The 20,979-nt window shown below is 42.6% G+C and overlaps 2 protein-coding genes across 2 annotated transcripts in view; both read right to left on the bottom strand.

Moving 5' to 3' along the window:
- gpr158a (G protein-coupled receptor 158a) overlaps positions 1 to 10,007 on the bottom strand; it is a gene marked incomplete at its 5' end in the record, with an annotated part of 83,519 nt that extends 73,512 nt beyond the window's left edge. Inside the window, one exon of the mRNA XM_083777751.1 lies at positions 9,166 to 10,007. Within this exon, the coding sequence (XP_083633877.1) occupies positions 9,166 to 10,007 (842 nt within the window). The remainder of the gene's footprint in view (positions 1 to 9,165) is intronic.
- Positions 10,008 to 10,170: 163 nt separating this feature from the next.
- On the bottom strand, positions 10,171 to 20,127 carry LOC310867632 (patched domain-containing protein 3-like; the record flags this gene model as incomplete). Its single annotated transcript, XM_083777750.1, has 5 exons — positions 10,171 to 10,236; positions 15,056 to 16,629; positions 18,013 to 18,158; positions 18,758 to 18,879; positions 19,405 to 20,127. The coding sequence occupies 5 exons, from the start codon at positions 20,125 to 20,127 to the stop codon at positions 10,171 to 10,173; spliced, it is 2,631 nt and encodes an 876-aa protein (XP_083633876.1).
- Positions 20,128 to 20,979: the final 852 nt, after the last annotated feature.

Genomic DNA, 20,979 nt, shown 5'->3' with positions numbered 1-20,979 from the left:
AATAAAACCCTTTCACTAAGCTTTGTAGGGCTGCTTCAAACGCTTTGCATTGTCATGACCAACCACACACACTAATGGATGGGAATACGTAACGATTAGGTAACATCTAAAGTGCCAGTCAGATGTAAACAGCTGGACTGGAGCCTGGATCTTTGGGAACTTTCTGTTCTTTGAAACCATTGACCCCCTGCACATTACATTGCTCCCAATTACTGCTGATAACTATACCCACCTCACTGTTCATGTTCATACTTCATACTCAATACCTTTTTGTCATTTCATGTTACTCACTACTATTACACCTTCTCTTATATCCAAAACTAAAATAGCCCATGACAAAATATGCAGTGTGTTGTCCACAGACACAAATCTGAAATCTCCATATTTGCCCAAATTGTGCTGAGTGCCAGTCGCCTATCGCCAGTGTGTGAGGGTGACACGGCGGCCCGAACTCTAGATGTGAGGGCCGCATGGCGGCCCGAACGTTTAGTTGTTGTAATTTCTAAATTCACTTCAGTCAAGTTTGTACGATGTAGCTTGTTGCGTCAATGATTGACACACATTGACTGGGGAGTGGGGATAGCTAGTGTAAGATAAGGGTGTCAAATATTATTGCCATGCAAATACTGTAAATCATGCAAATATACATGACCTCTGGTGTGTAAAGGTCTCAACTGTGTGTGGCCTCCACATGAAAGTGAAAAGTGAAGGTCCTGTCTAGTTCTTTGATATGATGATTGGAATAGAGAGGCAGTCAGTGGATATGTTACATCACTGGTCCCCAAAGATTTTAGCACGAGACCCAAAAGAAAAATGTCTCCTTGGGACCCAGATATAGTGAAAATAGCTGATCTACGAGCTTGGCGATTTGTCACTGGTACACTGTAGGTTTCTGAAGTGTCCACAACCCTCCTAACAGATTGAAAATGGGTGAAGTCGTCCTTTAATGAAATATCTGAACGCCAAGTATAATATTCACACCAGTATATACATTCTATAAATAATATATTGGTTGCAATCTATTGGTGAGTTATCTGACTGAACTTCATTCTACCACCACTGATCATCAAGCAGCATATCATCTCTGTCGGGTGGAAACCTGTATGCCAAAAACCATAACTTTTCAGGATTCAAAATTTAAAATAGCAAAAGTAGCTCAAAAGATCCACAAGCTCAACACATGGACCTGCTATGTTTTATGCATTTGTGTGACACTGTAAGTGTAGGCACTAATTTCCCCCAAAAAAGTAAAAATATGGAGATAAGAGGTTTCTTTCTGCCCGACAGCAACAACATAATACTGTACATGTTTAGATGGAATGTCAAATATTGGCCCCAAAGCCACAATGTCTCCAGTGTGATGGAAATTGCAAGAAGTTGACAGCACGAGTCAAATGCTTGGGACATTGTATTGAGCTCTGTCGCTGTTCATCAAAGAAAACCAAATGCCAATGGCAATTCTCCAGAAAGAAAACAGGCGCATGCACGCACGCAGGCACACGCACACACAGTATATACTTCCATTTTGCATACATACGGTCACTGTCGGGGAAAACCCTGTATGTCCCTTATGTTTTTACATGCCAGTAGCACAAAAGTAGCACAAATAGCCGACCTACAAGCTCACAATGTGGTCGCTTTGCAAGTGAAATTAAGTCTGTCTGTGAGGTTTTATATATCTTGAACCAATTCAAAGTATTAATAACAAAAGAGCTTGTGACAAAATTATAATTACATTAGATCCACCAGAACATGTCCTAAAAAGGAACCGCCTAGTATTTGCAAAACTATTGTGCTTTTCTTTCTGATCGTTGTTCATGCCTGTAGCATTAGTTTACAGTAAGAGTCTTACAGTAAACTAATGCTACAGGCATGAACAACGGTCAGAAAGAAAAGCACGTCTCTGTTGGGTGGAAACCTCATGTCCAAAACTACTTCTTTTTACTTTTCAGTATTAAAAGAAATATGTATAGAAAAAGCAGTAGGTCTACAAGCTTGAAGCTCGAAGCCTTCAAGCTTACCTATCAATTAAATCTCAACATTTCCAAAAGGACTTCACTGTATACAAACTCTTAGTTCAGTAGCTTTGAACCTTTTTGCACCTTTTATAAGAGGATTTGGTCATTATGTCAATCAGTAGCCTGCTGTTTTCATCTGTTGTGTCTGAAAATGCATAAATTGTGCTGTCATACAAACGTCTCTAGGCCATTGTGAGCTTGTAGTTTTAGCTATTTGCTTGTCAGGGTGGGGCTGGGGTCCCCATTTCAAATGTGATTGTTTTCAGGCCACGAAAAGTGGCCTGAAAACAATCTGGGAACAAAAGTCTGGGAACCCTTGTGTAGTCTACAGGCACTGAAAATATTTTCCCATACACATACTACTTGCAACGGCAATTTACAATCTATTTCCAATGTCCACCTTGGCATTACAGGGACATAAGGGGGTTTCCTATAGTACACAAACAAAGTCCAACCAATATTCAGTTATTTTGAAGCGCTGCACGTTAATACTGCAACGAGAACGTGTACGAGAATTAGTAGTACATCTTGGCAGTTGGCACCTTGTTCCATATCCTCTTGTCTGTATCTTTGTGTTTCTGTCTGCACAGTCTGCTACCTGGAAGGAACCGTGTGTTCCCTTCACTCTGTGGCTGTGTGTGCCCACACTAATTTACACACCTGTGAGTAATATGTGCTTCCGAGTTTCCTAGGGAGCTTCAAGGAAGCTTTTTTAAGGAATGGACGCCAGGGATGCGCCATGACGCTCATGGGTGGCAGACCTCACACCGGAAGTCTGAAGTTTTTTTTTTCTTTCTTTTATATATTCTTTATCCCACGATTTTGTAACCCATTTTTCACCCCTGTGTCAATCATCTAATGTGATCCTGGGCTCTACACACCCTCCGCCAACCTGGGGAGAGCAACGGACTTAACTCATGCTTCCTTCATGCTTGAGTGTCCAAGTTGCTCCTTTACACCTGACAGGGGGGAGTTTCCCTGGTTGGACGTAGCGCGTGGAAGGAACACGTTATTCCAACCAGTTCCTTTCCCTTCCATCAGGCGCCCCGGCTGGCCAGGGGGAGGCAGTTTAGAGACCAGGATTAGTGCATGTTTTTGTGAGGGTACCTACCCTAGGGGACACGGGGAGAACATGCAAACTCCACACAGAAAGGGCCTTTCGCCAACCCCGCCTTCAGGTATGGGCACTGATGGAGGAAACACGCCGCCAGCACCCACAGCGCCCCGAGCGGGAATCGAACCCAGGACCTTCTAGCTGTGAGGCGACAGCACTACCAACTGTGCCACCGTGCCCCGGAAGTCTGAAGTTTGATAGCAGAGTCTGCTATCAAACTTCAGACTTCTCTCAGTACAGGTTGTGTTCCCACATTATGGTTGACTTACACCGACACAGATCACTCAAATGAATTGAATGACATACACAAGGCATCATGTGCACACCCTGTGCATGTCAACCAATCAAATGCCCGGCACCCGGTGTCTAGACATAATACTACAAATTAACATATCAATACCAAAACATTATAGCTCCTATAAACTACTATACTACTTATTTCTGAAATTCCAAAACCTTTTTCCACAAAGGAATCACAGTAATCACAGACACTTTCTGCTATTCAGTCCTGTGGAGAAACACTGTTGATTTGCTCTGATCGGTCACTGTACATGTATTGATTCTGAGACCAGTTCTATCATCATCAGGCCACCCTGGGATAATTAACCTAATGACATAATGAGATTAAAATCCGAAGAGAGGAGGCCAAATTACACACCAGCACCTTGTTTTCAGTTCGAATAATTATGGGAGATATGAGGTTTCTGCCCCGACAGCGACGATATGTTCATCATTCCTGATGATTATATGGGTTGACAGTGGTACACAGAGGAGCACATGCAGGCAGGCACTTGGCATTCTTATAATGTTGACATTTACTGGCTGAAGGCGGGTAGAATTGATGTGCCACCTCACCGAGCAGCGGTGTCCCAGTGACGTCAATGAGGGGAAGAGCAGTAAGCACCTCGGAGATGCTCGCTTAACCCCTCGCGCACACTTCAGGTCAGACTTCAATCCAATACAAGCCACTTCATTGATTAGACGCAGAGGTTCCCAACCACTGGTACTTATAGTACCACTGGTGGTACTTGAGCCCCCCTCTGGTGGTATAACACAGAGGGGTGAGTTGCCCAAAAAAAAGGAGAAAAAAAGACAAAAGTGGAATGAAATATTTATATTACTACAGGTTCTTCTGACCAAGCAATTGGTTGAAATTGGCAGCACACCTAGCTGTTAATAGAATGTTTGAGAACGGATTAATCACATTAGAAATATCAGAAGCTGTGCTCATTAGTTATTAGACAGAGTTTTGTCAGAGCAGCAGCATTATTGGCTTAGGAATGGAACAAAAAGGGCAGGTATATGCTCCTGCATTTTAACATATGTTAAAATGCAATAATATATTATGGTGGTACTTGAGCCAAATATATTCTGAGGTGGTACTTCAGTACCATTTTAATTTCCAGGTCCCCCAGTGTGACATGATATCCATTAGGCTACGGACCCCCCATTTAATTAAGGGCATTTCTATCTCTCTGGGACCCCAATTTATATTGTAAAATCAATGTTAATTTACCCTTATGGGTCTGTAACTCTGAGTGTACAAATGGTTGCATTTGTACACTCTCAGAGTTACAGACCCATAAGGGTCGATTTGGTTCCAAACTATCATTTAGCTGGGGACTAAGGCCCCCTGGGGATCCCCAGACCCCACTTTGAGAACCAATTCAGTGAGCAGTCCGTCTTGGCCTGTGGTGCTTTATAAGCATGCATCTACTATTTCTGCCATTTTTGGAAAATGTTTGAAAATGTATGAACATTTTTCAACATGGAAACGACCATGACGATTATGCAAAATAGGCTACTTGTGATTACCAGGAAATACATTATCTAGGGAGGCGATTATGTATCTAGGCTGACAGGCCTCATGACGGTCAGACCTTGTTCTATAACCAGATACATTTTCCTGGCGTGTTATTATAATTTATTATTATTATTATTATTGTTTATTTAAACACCCCCTCTCTCTTTTCATCTCAGCATATTACAGTACAGCGTCTAGCCTGGAGCATTGTGGGGTTTCCTTGCTATCATGTTTTTGGACGACATCCATCTCTAAGCAGATGCTCATGCTGGTGGCGTCTCCCTGGACCTCCTAGGCCTCCCACTCACAGTGAGTGAAGGTCCCCCTGGCTGGCAGGCGGGCAGGCAGGCAGGCAGGCAGGCTGTCCACACAGCAGACCAAAATGAAGAAGTTCAGCCAAGCTGAAATGAGCAGAGTTCTGCCAACTAATTAGATGCCACTTGGCCATTGAGGAGATATGATACACACGCACGCACGCACGCACGCACGCACGCACGCACGCACGCACGCAGGTATCTCATATTTGCATGTACAGTAGGCTACCTTTTAGAGGCCTTTAATTGGTTTGCCTCTTTCATTCGCTTCTGTGACTTCCTGAGATATTCTCAGGCTCAAAGCAATTAAAGAAGGTCGGTATTGTACTGTATGAGTGCCGGGGTCTGATTTTTTCACACACACACACACACACACACACACACACACACACACACACACACACAAGCACTCCCATACCCTGCAGGCTCTCTATCTATCTCTCTGTCTAACAGACACACAAACACAGTGCTGCTACACTGGTTTAGTCCTGGTTGTCTAAGAGCCGTCTCCCCTGTGACTCGAGTGCGGCTGAGGAGAGAGACACACGGAGAGAACAGGATGAAAGTGTGAGTGTTGTGATTTCTTGCACCTCCACCGAAACAGGTCGATCCAGCAGAAAACACATGTTCCTACAGCCCTGCAGCAACCGGCGACATAGAGAGATGCACGCTGCTTGTTAGCCTCCTGTCTATTCAGCAAACAAAACGGAACCATGTACAGTATGTGTAGCCGACATCAGTCAAACGATTAAGATGACAACAATTACAGTACTTACAGACATACTGATACTTCACTGCAAACCTTCACAAAGGCCAGGGAATATCATCACTCTCAACATGAAGTGACTGAACCATTACGCGCTTACGTAAGCCTATTAAATACTTTGTCATTGTCATATTGCGCTGTGAAAATAGCGAGACAAAATAGCTCATTACATGCTCACAATGCACTGTGAGGCTAATGTTCACTATTTTCATTTTCAAGGTTTTATTTGATAGCAACAGTGGAGAGAGACAGGACATGGGAGATGGGGAAGGATCTGTGGATTAAAACCTGGGCCCGCTGTGCATGTGAATATCATTGAAAATTATTGAAACGTTTTGAAAATGTTCCATTAAATCAATTCAAATTATATATTTGCCAAAAATAGGGAGTGGGTCACCGGGTTCAAAGTGGTTAATAATAAGCTAGAATCAAGATGTCCGTTTGCAGCAGCAGGGCTGTTGTTCTACATCATTCATTATTAATAAATCATCATATTGATTGTCCTGGAGGGGAGACGGAGACAGACTGTCAGATGTCTGGAGCGGCTGTATTAGGCAACATTTCCCTCTATTTCCTCCTTCTCATCTGTCTACAATGTAGACGGATAGCCTACACACTGACCTCCTGAGCCTATAGTATGACTCTATAGTCGTCTACATCAACCCCAACGAGGGCCCCTGGGCCGGTCATTTTTGCAGGGCCCCATAGCGCGCGATATTTCTGTGTTTTTCTGTGTTTTTATCATCTTTTTGACCTAAGTTTAACAAAATCAATGGCCAATGAAGGGCCCCAGGAGCCCTTTTCAGGGTGTCAAACCCAGTACCACGCGGTCCAATTTCCCTGAAGGGCCCCTGAGAGCCAAGGGCCCCACATGCTTAGTTTCAGGAGGCAGTGTGTAGGCTACTTGTATGGAGGCCAAGACACGATCAAAGGGGTTCCACCACGCCGCCCTCAAGCCAAATTCAGGCTGGTCCGGACTATCTCAGGAGCGGGACTGACTGGTATGTATATGAAGAAGGCACTGGAGCAAACTCCAGCGTTTTTAATAACAGCAGTGCATGGTGTAAAGTAACAAAGTATACATTTCATTGAAGTACTGTACTTGAGTACAATGTTTGAATGTTGAAAAAAAAAAAAGATTTTAGTCGACTAAATCTACGGTTGATTTAGTCGACTAAAATGTATTTTGTCGGGCCTCGATGCCGTCGTAATGGCTGATTTTACGTTACGTTTTCATCAGTGAAAAAAGGTAGTCGACGAAAGATTTTCGTCTTAGTTTTAGTCGACGAAAACAACACTGATACGCCTACACTGATTACCAGCAGTAGCTGCTATGAAGTGAAGAATTACACGTGACATAACAATTTACAAGTCTGGCATTTAGACGCTCTTTCATATATATATATATGTATATCAAAACATAATCTGAAACAATATAAACTATAGCATGCCAGGTAAACAAAGAACCTAGCATCTGTCTAAATATGATGCTTTCTGAATTACATTTTAACTTTTGCATAAATCTCATGGCTATGTCAGGTGCTATGGTTGGAGTCATTCTGAAGAGGTGAGTCTTCAGATTACAGCGGAAAATGGGGAGTGAATATAACATATAGATTTAAATCTATACTTATCATAATCAAGAGGAGTTGTTCTTCAAAAAGCATGGACTATTTAGATCACTCTGAGTCTGTATCAGTGTTGTAGTGCTACGTTTAGAAGCGGGGGGACGCCCCATGAAACACGTGCACACGCATTTGTGTGCATGTGCACAACGCATGCAGACACACACACTTGACTATTAAAACAAGCAGACATGTATAGCCTATTTAGAAACAGGTGTTTACAATTCTTAATCCTATCCATAAAAGTAAGTGACAGTCCCCCCCCCCCCACACACACACACACTACACCCCTGCTCTGTATAAGGACCATAAACAGTATACCAAAACAGTTCACCTCACTGACCTTATATGGACTAAGAAGAGATTCATGAAAATTGGTTAAATGAGACATTGCTGCTCTTGATCTACTGCAGATCTAATGGAACGTGCTTTTCCATTTTTGTTTTGAAACTACACTGACCAGCATGGGCTATCCTATATAGTAGGCTACATCTCACTTTTGAAAGGCAGAATTTGTAGCCTACTGTAGGCCTATACTCTAACTGAAACGACCTGAACAGGCCGATGACAACAACAGAAACAGGGTTATTTATTTTCAGCATCTTTTGTAATCCTCCTGAGCTACTGTAACATCGAGTGTATCAATTAATGATTCATTGAACGCGCTGCACAAGATATCTGGATTAAATATTCATTGACAAGATGCCACTCACAATATGAAGTCTCAACACTTGACTATTCATACGCACCACAGATATAAACGGCAAATGGCATAGCACCAGCCTATCGTAGGCCTATTACACCTGCTCGTGCACTGGTGACCATGGTGTTAGCTGGCTCACAACGTGTCAATGCAGATTGGCTAGTTGAACTATTAAAAAATGTTTTTCAAAATAGTAAAAAATGCAAAGAAGTTTAGGGATAAGGGGTTTAGCGGTGACAAAAATGGAGCCCTATATGCGTTGCGTGTGCTCAGACCAAGTACAGAGTGAAAGGTCACTATGAGGTGAAGACAAGTGGTTGAATGTTTGAATGGTCTGAAAAACGTTGAATTCCCCTGCTTTAGCCACAGTCTGAGAGGTTTGCTAAAACATAACCACATCAGACATCAGCAAGTAGACAGCTGCTTAAGGCCCCCTTTGTAAAGAAAGCAACGAAAGGGCACGCATCACTTCCTTATAAGGAGATGACATAACATCGGTGGTTATTTTTAGCATCATCATCTGCACCTGAAGGGTGACTCTCAGGGCGCCTTGTTGAAGGGAGAGAAGTGTCAACCCACTGAGCATTTTCCAGGCTGATGTCTAAAATACAAATGGCCATCTAAAAATGTGTGTGTGTGTGTGTGTGTGTGTGTGTGTGTGTGTGTGTGTGTGTGTGTGTGTGTGTGTGTGTGTGTGTGTGTGTGTGTGTGTGTGTGTGTGTGTGTGTGTGTGTGTGTGTGTGTGTGTGTGTGTGTGTGTGTGTGTGTGTGTACCTGCGTGCGTGTGCGTGCAGCGTGGGTGCGTGCGTGCGTGAGCTCACCTGAAATCTGGTTCCAGGTTCTCTTTAAGGCCGTAGAAACCAGCCGATAGGGTCAAGAGCCAGCGTGGGTTGAAGTTGCCGTTCTCGCACTCCAGGTAGGGCGCCGACCACCTGACGTGCGTCCTGTCCGGGATGAAGCTCTCGCCCCTCTTCAGAGAGTTGTCGAGGGACTCGAAGTCCTGACTCAGCACCGTCTTGCGGAAGTGCTGCCTCTTCTTGTCCTTGACGTCGTGGTACCACAGCGTCTCCGCCGTGCGGTTTTTCAGGTGGTCGTGGGCCGCGCCGGAGGACAGGTCCTGCAGCACTATCTCTCCGCCGGCCCGCGTCGCCTGCAGAAGCACCGAGGGCTCGGTGGCGGACGGCTCCGTGTTGAACGTCACCACGGCCCGGTGGATCTTGCCGTCGCCCTCCAGGATGCTCCTGACGAGGGCATGGTACCACTCGATGTCTCGCCGCAGACTCTGCTCCCTGGACCTGTTGGCCTGCAGGATCATGTTGAGGAAGTTGGTGGCGTGCAGCACCGTGTCCAGCACACTGCCCATGGACGGGTGCGGGGTCGCGTGCGACCTTCGGCCCCCGCCGCGCGGGGACGCGAGCTCGTATCTCCGCGAGCAGTTGGCGTGCTTCAGCGTGCTGGAGTCCCCCGTGTGCAGAAACGCCGTGACCACCCGCGGAATAAGGTGCTCGTCTATCTTCTGCGGCAGCGCCTGTAGCGTCGCCTCCTTTGGAGAGCGGCGGAACGCGCCTCGGAGGAGATGTGGCTGCTGAGCGCCGTGGAGGATGTGTGGCTGAGATTTGATCTCTTTGATGTGTTTTTGCGCCGAGTCTGCCGACCGCTCCATCGCTGCATATTTATGATTCGATCCGATCACGAAGCCCACTTGCAACAGTAACGAGAACCTGAAAACAGGAGCCATCGCCGTGCACAAAACGTTTGAATTGAATTACTGCTATTTTATTTATTTTTAGAAATAGTAGCGCTGACAAAACGACAGATCTCCCTGTCTATACCATCACTTCACACATCACCTGTAGATAGCCTCTCCTTATCCAGCTCCACCACGGTCCGTTCTGGAAAATAAGACAAAATGTATGTCTCAAACCACACAGTTAGTTTATATTTCCTTTCCCGACTACAGTTGCTTGTTGAGTGAGTATATTCTTCCTCTTGCAGCTGTTTTCTCATCTGCTCTGCCTCCGTTTGCTATAAAAGCCAAGAAACAGCCAAGGCAGGGTTTAATGCTCGGCTGACGTCCTCCGACAGGCGACATATAGACTCATGGTACTATGGTAGACTGAATAGAAAGGAGTGGAGAAATCAGATTTTTTTTTAAGGCGTCCGGCTTAGATACTTCACACTTGGACGACGAAGACACCCCGCCCTCTTCTTCCCGGTCACAACAAGCAGTAACTAAAGCATGAAGACATCATTCGTCCTCACTATCCCGTGTTTCTGAAGTGTCCTCGGTTCGCGTATGGTCGTTTCTTGTGTCAATCACTACGCTGCCTGTTGTTGGGTTCGGTTGGTTGGAGATGCAGCGGAGAGGAGAGGAGCTATCCAGTGCTGAAGCCTAACCTTCGCTCCAGATAACACAGTAGCCAAGAGAAGACCGAGCCGATAATCTGCCGTGCACGCAGTGATTAAAAAAGAAGAAAGAATCCTTTCGGAGATGTCTTAGTGTGGTTACAGTTGCTTTGCCATCCATTTATTCCATATGATTTTGTAGAATCATCGACGGGTCATGCAAGACATGGTGCTGTCGCCATGCCTTTCCTCGGGAATACATGCACTTCCTCAGCTGCATGCTGTGCGCGAAAAATGCACAATATTGACTAAAATATATAGTTACACTGCTCAAGTCAATGGGCTAAATCGGTATAACCTATATGCTAATGGCTGTATAGGCATTATGTAATGAGCACAAGCAGTTTCTTGAGTCTTGAGCCGCTCATCGATTCTGCTGACCAAAATACACGTAAATCTTATGTTTCTATTTCATTTTATGCTTTTCAGGGGTGTGTGTGTGTGTGTGTGTGGGGGGGGGGGGGCAACTGGAGGTTGTAGGACACATTCTGAGTAGAAAAATTCGTTCTGTATACTGATCCGTTTCACTTCAGTGTATTTGCGAATTCGATGCACCGCAAGCTCTCTCTCTATACCAATTAACTTAATAAAGCCATGAGATCTGAAGAATCTAATCTAAGATCAAAAGAGACTTATGAGAAGAGGAAGTAGATTTGTAGATTGACTTTAATTATAGGAGCTTAAAGGGATCTTCATGTCTGCTTTGGCCACAGTCACTCACTCTCATTCATTGTCAATGGAGAGATGTGCACATGTGGCTAGTCAGAAGCAACAATTTGGAATGTTAGAATTGATCGTAATCGATAGGAGGAAAAAAAAGGGGAAAAAAGAATGGTATACTTGTGTTGACAATCATCATTGATTGAGCTTGACCTCCTAATGATTATAGCAATCAGTTCCCCCCTGCTGTCACATTTGTGAATTCACTGTATTATTGATTGTACACTTAAACCCCAAATGGTGATAAATAGCACGTTATTTTTCATAATCATATATAGGGAAAGTCTTTAGTGCTATTAAAGGTGATATAGCACCTTTTCCCAAATGGTGCCTTGTAGAACCAGGAGTAGCCTATAAACTAAACTAACCTGTAAGAACCATAGGGGCTGGTTCTTTGTATAATTAAAAAAAACTAATATACCTTTAAAAAAGAAGGGAAAAAAAGAAAATAAAGAAAAAAAATTACCACTACTGCATCAAAAGTAATTGACAACTACAATATAAGAAAGTCTTCGCATAATGAAGTAAAAGTATAAATTGTGGCTCTGAGATGTAGTGGAGTAGAAGTAAAAGTACTGGAAATTGGAAATACTCAAGTAAAGTACAAATAACTCAAAATTGTACTTAAGTACAGTATAGTACTTAGTTACTTTCCACCCCTGAGTAGTAGTATAGTAGTAGTAGTAGCCTATAGCATATATAGTAGTATTTAGTACTTAAAGTAGCCTTTATTTCTGCATAACTGCATGCACTGAAATGGATTAATGGATCAAAATAATCATTGTGTAATCAGAGATCTCATGATTCATTGAATGATTTCCTAAAAAGTAAGTATTCAAATTGAATTGTTCTGAGAGAAGAAATATGTGTGCCACTTTCTGTATGAAAGCATATAACGTGCCAACACAGTTTGTAATATCATCTGATCTGTTAGAAGGTGAGAGATGATATATTTTTTCCAAGGGCAGACGTGTATCGATCCAAATTCAGTTTTATATTAGCTTCACCCAGCTGATGGGCTGGTGAGTGATTACTGCTCAGATGGTTGTGTTATGTGCAGGTGTTAATGTTGTGTGTTAGTTAGTCAGTTAGTTAGTTAGTTAGTTAGTTAAATATTGAAGAAATACAAATAATAATAATAACAACAACAACAATAATAATAATAAAAACATTTTCCTCTTTCTTACATAATATTTGACAATCTGGCCAATTTCGTATTGAAAAGGTTTCTAAATTGTGACTTAAGAAATGTGCAGACACCCTGCAGGCCTGTATACTGCATGTTGGTTTGTTTATACTGTTGAGTGAGAAAACTTCCAAACGATGTTCTTCACCCCCAGCTTGGGAATAACTGAACTAGCCTATCTCTGTGGTGATTGTCAGTTGTGTTCACCTGTGCCCTTACCTGCATGTGAATGTTTGTACCCCGTGTTCCCAGTGCTCTGAAGCAATGTGACTTGTATGTTCTGACATTCCATATTCTTTGCAGTGGTGTGGTGTAAATTAACTAAGTACATGTATACTTAAGTACAACTTTGAGGTATCTTTACTTTCAATATACTTGTACTTTTACTCCACTACATGATCTCAGAGGCAAATAATGTACTTGTAGTTGTACTACAATTGTAAACTTTAGTTACTAGTTACTTTGTATATTTTGATTATTATTACAAAATGTACCATGCACTTGAATCCTCTTGACAGGGAAATTTATCCCTATAACAAAAGTGGGTAGTCGGTAAACAAACAACGAGGACGTACTCAAGAGCGATGCAGGAGCGCAAAGTACCAACGAACTGGCCAGATGTATGGAGAACCGGGATGACTGGAAGCAACAATGGAGGGCTCGTCTGAGGACGACCTAGAGAGAGAGAGAGAGATACTTGCACAATTCTGTGTTATCACTGTCATCGTAAAGAGACAGACTGTGACTAGATTGGCCACTGCCACACTACCACTGTTCAATTCACTACAAGAACATTAATTTGACATATCTACAAGCTATTTTCACTACTACTATACTTAAAACAGTTGCACTGTTTGGGAACCAGTGCTCTATATAGACAAGGCCTACAAAAATTGGTTTTCAGAGAGAAAGATGGACCTGCAACCAAATAGTAGGTGCTTTTTTCGGTAACAAGAAGACTCGCCCCGTTTCTGTTTTCCTCCCAGAATTTTCCCCAATGTGAGGGGTGGGAGAGGCTGGACAGCAGACGGCTGGACTTTGAATTTCTCTAACTATAAACTTTCATGACAGCAGACAGCCTAAGTACAAATATAATTTATGAAAATCTATTACATTGAAGTCTGTTCACAGAAGTTGTTGTAGGATATGTGGGGATTATCTGACGAGGTACCATTTGAGTGTGCAAAACCTTACATATACTAAATAATACTAAATTGTTTATAGGGTCAATATAAGTAAAATAATATAGCCTACAGGAGTATCTTTTTATATTTTTCCAAAATGAATACAAACAGCCAATAGCATATTACAAAGTTATCCCCCTCACTGGTGACAATTCCGGGAGGAAAAACGGGCAAGCACCGGGTCGAGTCTTCCGGTATTCCTTTTTTCCCCACTCTCCAATTAGTTCTGTCTCTCAGGTTTTCTTCTCTGCCTCTTTATCCCTCACCCATGCACCCCCTCTCTATACATTTCCCCAGCTCTTCCTCTCTCTCTCTCTCTCTCTCTCTCTCTCTCTCTCTCCTGTGCATAGGGGCATGTCATGTCACGCTGTGTGGGCTAGAGACATCTCGGCCCAGTCAGGAGCGGTCAAGGAAGACAGGCGTGACAGAGGAGGGTGACAGAGCTGGGAGATGGCCGAGGGCCCTGCATGCATGAGAATGTATACTGGCATTGAGCTCTTACTGTGTACCTACATGCCTTTATGTGTAAAAAGCCCCACAGGTAAACTTTTACGTTCAATTGACTCTCATGATGGTTTGACTGTCATTCCTATTCTAAAACGCTTCTCCCTTGTTAGAGAAATGGGGCCTTATGTGTACTGTATACCTGCTGTAATGCAGATATTGTGGTAATAAGATCACCGTGAAATAGAACAAGTATATTTTAACTGGTTTATTTAAACCCCTTAAGACCTGAAGCCGATTCTACAAATGCATTCTAAATCAACACTTTCAAGAGTCTTCAAAAAATGTTCAAAAACAACACATGTACAAGCTTGCAGCGTAATAAAAGTGCAAATATATACTGTATTATATTTCAGCTGCTCAAACATGAAAAAGCTGACAAAATGACATGACAAATATTTAAAGAAAACATGGAAAGATAAGATAAGATAATTTCATATATTGTAAAAATATAACATTCATTATAAAAATGCAATTCATTATAACTTAGTCAAATATAAACAAAATACAAAATAAACTATTATGTTATGGACAATCTGGATCACTGCCACAGTTCATAATTTTGCTTTGTATAACATAGAAATTAGTGTGCTGCGTAGTAATGCTTTGTTGCCAGTGGCCAAAATGATCAGTCATAAAACCTTTGTTGTCATAACATACAAAACTGGACCCGGTTTTAATTTTATCTCGCATAACATCATATGGCAATACTTGGGCTTGGGTTTCTTCTGGTCTCTCTTTAAGCTTCTGCTTCTCTGAAGTGCACGTGAACAATGTGAGAAACACGGGGATAAAAGTGACACCGTGCACCAGCCCGAAGATCATAACCAAAAACATGATTTTGAAAAAAGTCCTGAAGATGTGATTCTTGGAGGCGGCTAAAACCACGACCCCAAGAATGGTGGACAGAGCCCCCTGCATGATGGGATAGCCCAACAGAGAGAGAGCGTCCACCAGCCTCTCGTCGGCGCTCTGCTTCTTGCTGGAGACAAAGCTGTAGGATATGTGAGCGGAGAAGTCCACGGTGAAGCCGATGCAAACGACCAGAATGATCATGGATATGGAGTCCAAACGGACCCCCCACAGTGCCATGAAGCCCGTGACCCCCACGATGACCGAACCGATGGAGACCGTCACCCACAGCGAGCACACCGGACTGGGGATCAGCAGAAGTGAGATTAACAGCATGGCGCCGGTGGTGACCCCGATGTTCTGGACGGTACTGCTCACGATGACGGCGTACTGGTCGTAATAAATGAACGCCGGGTGATAAACCTTCACGGTCACGTTTCTTCGGGAACAGCTCTTCGTAGTCTCTCCGAGACTTTCGACCATCTCGATTTCCATACTGGCGTTGGCGATGTGAACCGTCTGGATGAAGACACGGGAAGCATGAATGGCTCGCCCTGTCACGTTGACGTCTTGCTTCATTTCTGGCGCCAATTTAAAAAAGTGAGAAAGGTTCGCCATGAAAATGGTTTCATTGTTAAGGTCCAGATTTGCATTCTTTCCATATTGCCCATATGAGTCTAGCCAGGATGTATATAAAGTCTTGTCCACAAACTGCAGTTTGTTAAAGTCTTCCATGCAGGCCTGAAGTTCAGACCTCTTGTTTTCGTCCCAGTATGGGAACTCCTCTGTAACAATAATCATCACATTTGGACCGTAGTTAGAAAAGTACCACCTATCATTGTCGTAGTACTTTATGACGTAGGAATTGTCAGCTGCTAAGTCTTTAAGGTCAGTCCCTTGCTCAAGGTGAAGGCATCCGTAGATACTTCCAGCCAAGTAACCCACATATACCAAGATCACAACGGCTTTGGCCCACGGCTTGGTCAACATTGGGCCGTAATAGCTCTTGAAGAAGCGATTCACTGGCTGTTCTTTCTCGGCTCCCGTCACTTGTTCGTAGTCGCCTCCCACACAGCAGATGCTGTACATCTTAGAGGAGTTGTCGGGGTTCTCGGTCGGAATGTTCATACACGTCAGCCAGTGCCTGTTGCTGGCCTCTCTCCTCCCGTTCAGCGCCAGGAAGGCTCCGAAGAAGGTGACGTTGTAGACGTAGCAGAAGACGAGGGCGGTGCTCGTGTACAGGCAGAAGTACTGGACGGAAGGGAAGTCGGACAAGAGGCCGATGTAGAAGCCCAGCACGTCGGTCAGGGTGGTGATGGTGATGGACATGGCAGCCTCTTTGTAGGTGTGGGCCATCCTCGTGGGCACCGGGTCCTTCACCTTGGTGCGCTGCCAGTTGGACACCATGATGAACATATCGTCAACACCAATTCCTGATGAGGAGAAAATGTGCAATGAGCTGATTATTAAACAATCAATCAGTGGTGTAAAGTAACCACGTACTTTTACTCCACTACAATTATTTGAAAACTTTAGTTGCTAGTTAGATTTGGATTATTATTACAAAACATATATTAACGGCTTGAGCTTGAAGATTTTTGCATTTGAAAATTTGTGAAATGGGACATTCTGCATAATAAGTAATTTCTACTTTTGGTGTGTGTGTGTGTGTGTTATTTATTTATTTACTTAAAGGACCACTTCACCACTTTTCAACCTATCTTCATATAATAGGTCCTCACTAATAATCATGATAAAATGGCACGATTTGTTTCTACTCAATCTGTGTCTCATAGGAGGACTGTGGGCAGTTTAGAAACCGTCCTCCAGTGACATCATCATTAGGCAGATTGTTTTTTAAGCAAGATTTTTTTACCAAAATGTTTAGATTTTCATTATCATGAGAACGATGGCTTCCATTTTCGCATTGCAACTTTTCAAGGCTAGAAAGCCTGCAGTTTCTATTAGCTTGTATTCCCCATCGATGATGTCACTGGAGGACGGTTTCTGAACTGCCCACAGCCCTCCTATGAGACACAGACCGAGTAGAAAGAAATTGCGCCGTTTTTTTCATGATTATTACTGAGGACCAATTAAATGAAGATAGGTTGAAAAGTGGTGAAGTGGTCCTTTAAGTAAAACATGTGAGTACTTTTTCTACCACTGCAATCAATAATTGCATTTATTTCTCAGAGTACATAGGTAGTCCAATTCTCCCCATGTATTGTCTTGATTCTTGGAGGATGTAAGCAGTGTGTATGTTGTATAGCATATGAGATAAGATAAACCTTTATTGATCCTGCGGGGAAATTCAGGTATCATGACCCACAGCAAATGTGGGTCGAGAAAATAGGTCTCTTGACTCCAATTACTGGGCTCTGGCATACAATCAATCAATCTGTATTTCAGACTCTAATGGTCCATATATATATATATATAAAAGACAATACAGGGGACAACACAACAAAGAAACATAAACAGACGTACATCTAACAACTATACAGACCAATCTGTCCTTCAGCCTCGACATAAAACTGTACATCAGATTCCTATGAGGACAGAGTGGGAACTGTCTGGCATTTGTCCACCTCAGAAGCCTCAGCATGATTCTGAGAGCATCATTATATGCAACCCGCATTATAATGCAATGATAAGTTGCAGGTGGCAATAATATACTGACGGTAAATATGATTTACCTTTACTGTACCTGCACCACACAAGTGAGCCGTAGTGGTGTGTACAGTATAGACTAAGCATTAAAGAGGGCGATCTTGACATCATTCGTTGCACATTATAGAATGTACGCATTGCCTTACCGAGTATGAGAAAGGGGGAGTTTGCCACAGTGATGACAAAGGGTACTCCTATGTAGAACATCAGGCCAAACGAGGACAGTACAGCCAGACCCGCGGAGAGGACACCGATGGCGGCCACCCACACTTTATTCCTCACGTTGTCCAGCCTAAAATAACATAACATAGCAATGACGGAACCAACTGACACAGTCAGCATAGATATTATTGGGCATCGTTATTATCAATACCCATATTGTCTCTGTCGGGTGGAAACCTTGAATGTCCAAAACGGTTACTTTTCAGGATTCAGATTCAAAAATAGCAAAAAAAAAAAAAAGCTCTAGCATGCAGCTATTTTGTATGCTTTTGTGTGACGCTGTATACGTACGTAGGACGAGAAAACACAACAAGTTGAAATATGGAGATAAGAGGTTTCTGCCCGAATGATATACTGTAGGCTACTTATGTTGTAACATCCTAATAGGGTTGCAACTATCTATTTTTTTCTCAGTAATTCATCTTTTGATTAATGTGATGAAATATTTTATATTTCAACAAATCAATGTAAATTATTCATTCTTTATTCTTTTTTTATAATAAACTAAATCAAATAGGAGGGTGATTAACAACGTAAGTCTTGTTTTTTATTTCACCGTACAACAGTGTCATTCAAAAAGTTGCATCATGGTGTGTTGTGAGCTTGTAGATCTGCTTTTAATCGATTACTTCACTTAGCTGTTAGCTGCTGCACCGTTACATGTCTTACCTCAGACAGGACAGGACAGAGAAGGAGATGGCTAGAGCATATGTGATGGAAAATAACGGGATTCCATCTGTGGTGTGTTTATCTATCTCCTCCTGTTTGGACTGGGATGTATAGTAGGCCACCTAGTGTAGTTGCACATGAAAAGAAAAAGTAATGTATACATATTTCTGCTATGAATGTCTTCAGAATCTTATTGAATTAGAATCTAGAGAGATTTGAAAGGTTTCATGACATTAATTTCCATTTATTCTTATTTTTTATTTGAGGTATTATGACCTCAATTACACCCACACAACCTGAACTTTGAACATTCAGTGGATTTCTTTGTGGTCTGGGGTTTTCTCTGTGTTTTCTGAAGCCTTTTGAGCTGCAATGAAAACAGGCAAAAGTCTCCTGGCAAATTGTTGTCATATATGGGATTTGTTACTGTCTTAAGTTATCACAGTCCACAGGAAATTCTTAGCACTTGTTTGAGCCAGAAAACCCCAGATGCACAGAAAATCTACTGAATGTTACAAAAATTGAGCTCAGAATAATAATAATAATAATTACAAAAACTTTTTTTAATGTCACGATCCATTTAAAAGTTCCAACGAAAATAAAATGTTATTGTTAATATAAAACAATTTTAATTTTTGCAGACATACCTTGATGTTCATATTGTCTTCCTCCTTTGAACATATGTCTTGGAATTCTTTCAGCCACAAATCGGGGCCTTTGGTATTATCCAGAAAATACATGAGCTTCACAGCTTTAGCAAACTCCACCGTGCCTTTGACATTCTTCCGAACACCGCCTATTGCCGAACCCAAAAATGTCTGCTTGGATTCCACCGTGGTGTGCAAAGGAAACGAAATGTTGATTTTCTCTATTTTGCTCGCGTTGTAGTTAATAATTCCCAGAATGTCATTTGAAACACACGCTCCGTTTGTTTTTGCACACAAGTCCTTGAAGCTCAAATGTCGTTGGTCCACAACAACAGAGATGTCACTGACCTTATTGTCCAGTGTTATGATGTCCTTGAACGCTTCTTTGGTCAGTATGTTCGAGTCATCAGTGGACACCATGATGAGAGAAGCGTAGTGGCCCTCTGTGTACAGCCTCTGGCTCGAAAACAAAGACTCGTCATAAGGGAAGTTTTCCGCAACGAATTCTCTAACTTTCTTTGAGGGTCCTTCCCTCGGTGTGAACTGCCGTTCGATGTTGTTGTCCTCCCTGTCTTTAAGAAAGTAGAAGCCACCTCCCAGACCCGCAGAGACCACCAACGGTACGATGAAAAACCAGACAGGGTACGAGCCCACTGCCCAGCCAAGTTTCTCAAAAAGGCGGGAGAGCGGCTTCTCAATGCAGTCCGTCCGTTTACATCCCATGCTAAAGGCTTTGGCAGAATCTGTTGGTCTCCTAAGGCTGATGCATGTGTCTTTGAAGCCTGTAAAGTCCATATGCACTCAGTTATTATGAAGCAAGGTTATATATATTGTTTTCCCTCAAAGGTGTGACTGACAGTAATAATAAAGGTTGGGATGTGTTCCAGGAATATATCATTCTTGTCATGGTATGGGTCAAGTACTTCCTTAATGACCTATAGTTGCTCGCAGATATCCATAAATTGTGCTCACGGACAGGCATGGCCGGGTTACTACAGATTAGTGAGTCAAAAGACTCTTGGAAAGTCAATATTTAGCATCTAGGCCACAGTTTACAGAGTATGTATGCTTTTGTAGGCAAAGTAACTCTTAGCATTGTCTTGTGTTCCCATTGCTGAGTCTTAGTAAATATATCACACAAACCATCCTTTCATACTCAAGGGGTTACTATAGGATTATAAGCTTAGGGGAACCGGGAAGCTGTTGTCCTCATGGCTTTATGTTTGCTGTAAAAGGTGATAAAAATGAGTCAACGAAACATCTTACTTATCATAACACTAAAGTCAGTTAATATCCAATCTTCTACTGCCAGAACTCCACAGACTGGGGAAGGCAGAACAGGCCATAAAGCTGTTGTTTTGCAATATTTGAAAGGTTGTGATGGTGTACTACAACAGTGGTTTTCAAACATTTTTGGCTCGGGTTCCCAACCCTGTAAATAACGGTTTCATCCATGGCACTGCTTAATGACATTAAACTTTATAGCACCTTTTGTCATAATAACTGTATCTCTGGGGGAAAGGTTGTGTACGTACAGTATCCATACATACATAAAGCTTATGTTAAGTCACAAGG

This window comes from Protomyctophum parallelum, assembly GCF_964188405.1.
Source record: "Protomyctophum parallelum genome assembly, chromosome: 12".
NCBI lineage: Eukaryota > Metazoa > Chordata > Actinopteri > Myctophiformes > Myctophidae > Protomyctophum > Protomyctophum parallelum.
This window is presented reverse-complemented; position numbering and strand designations above follow the sequence as displayed.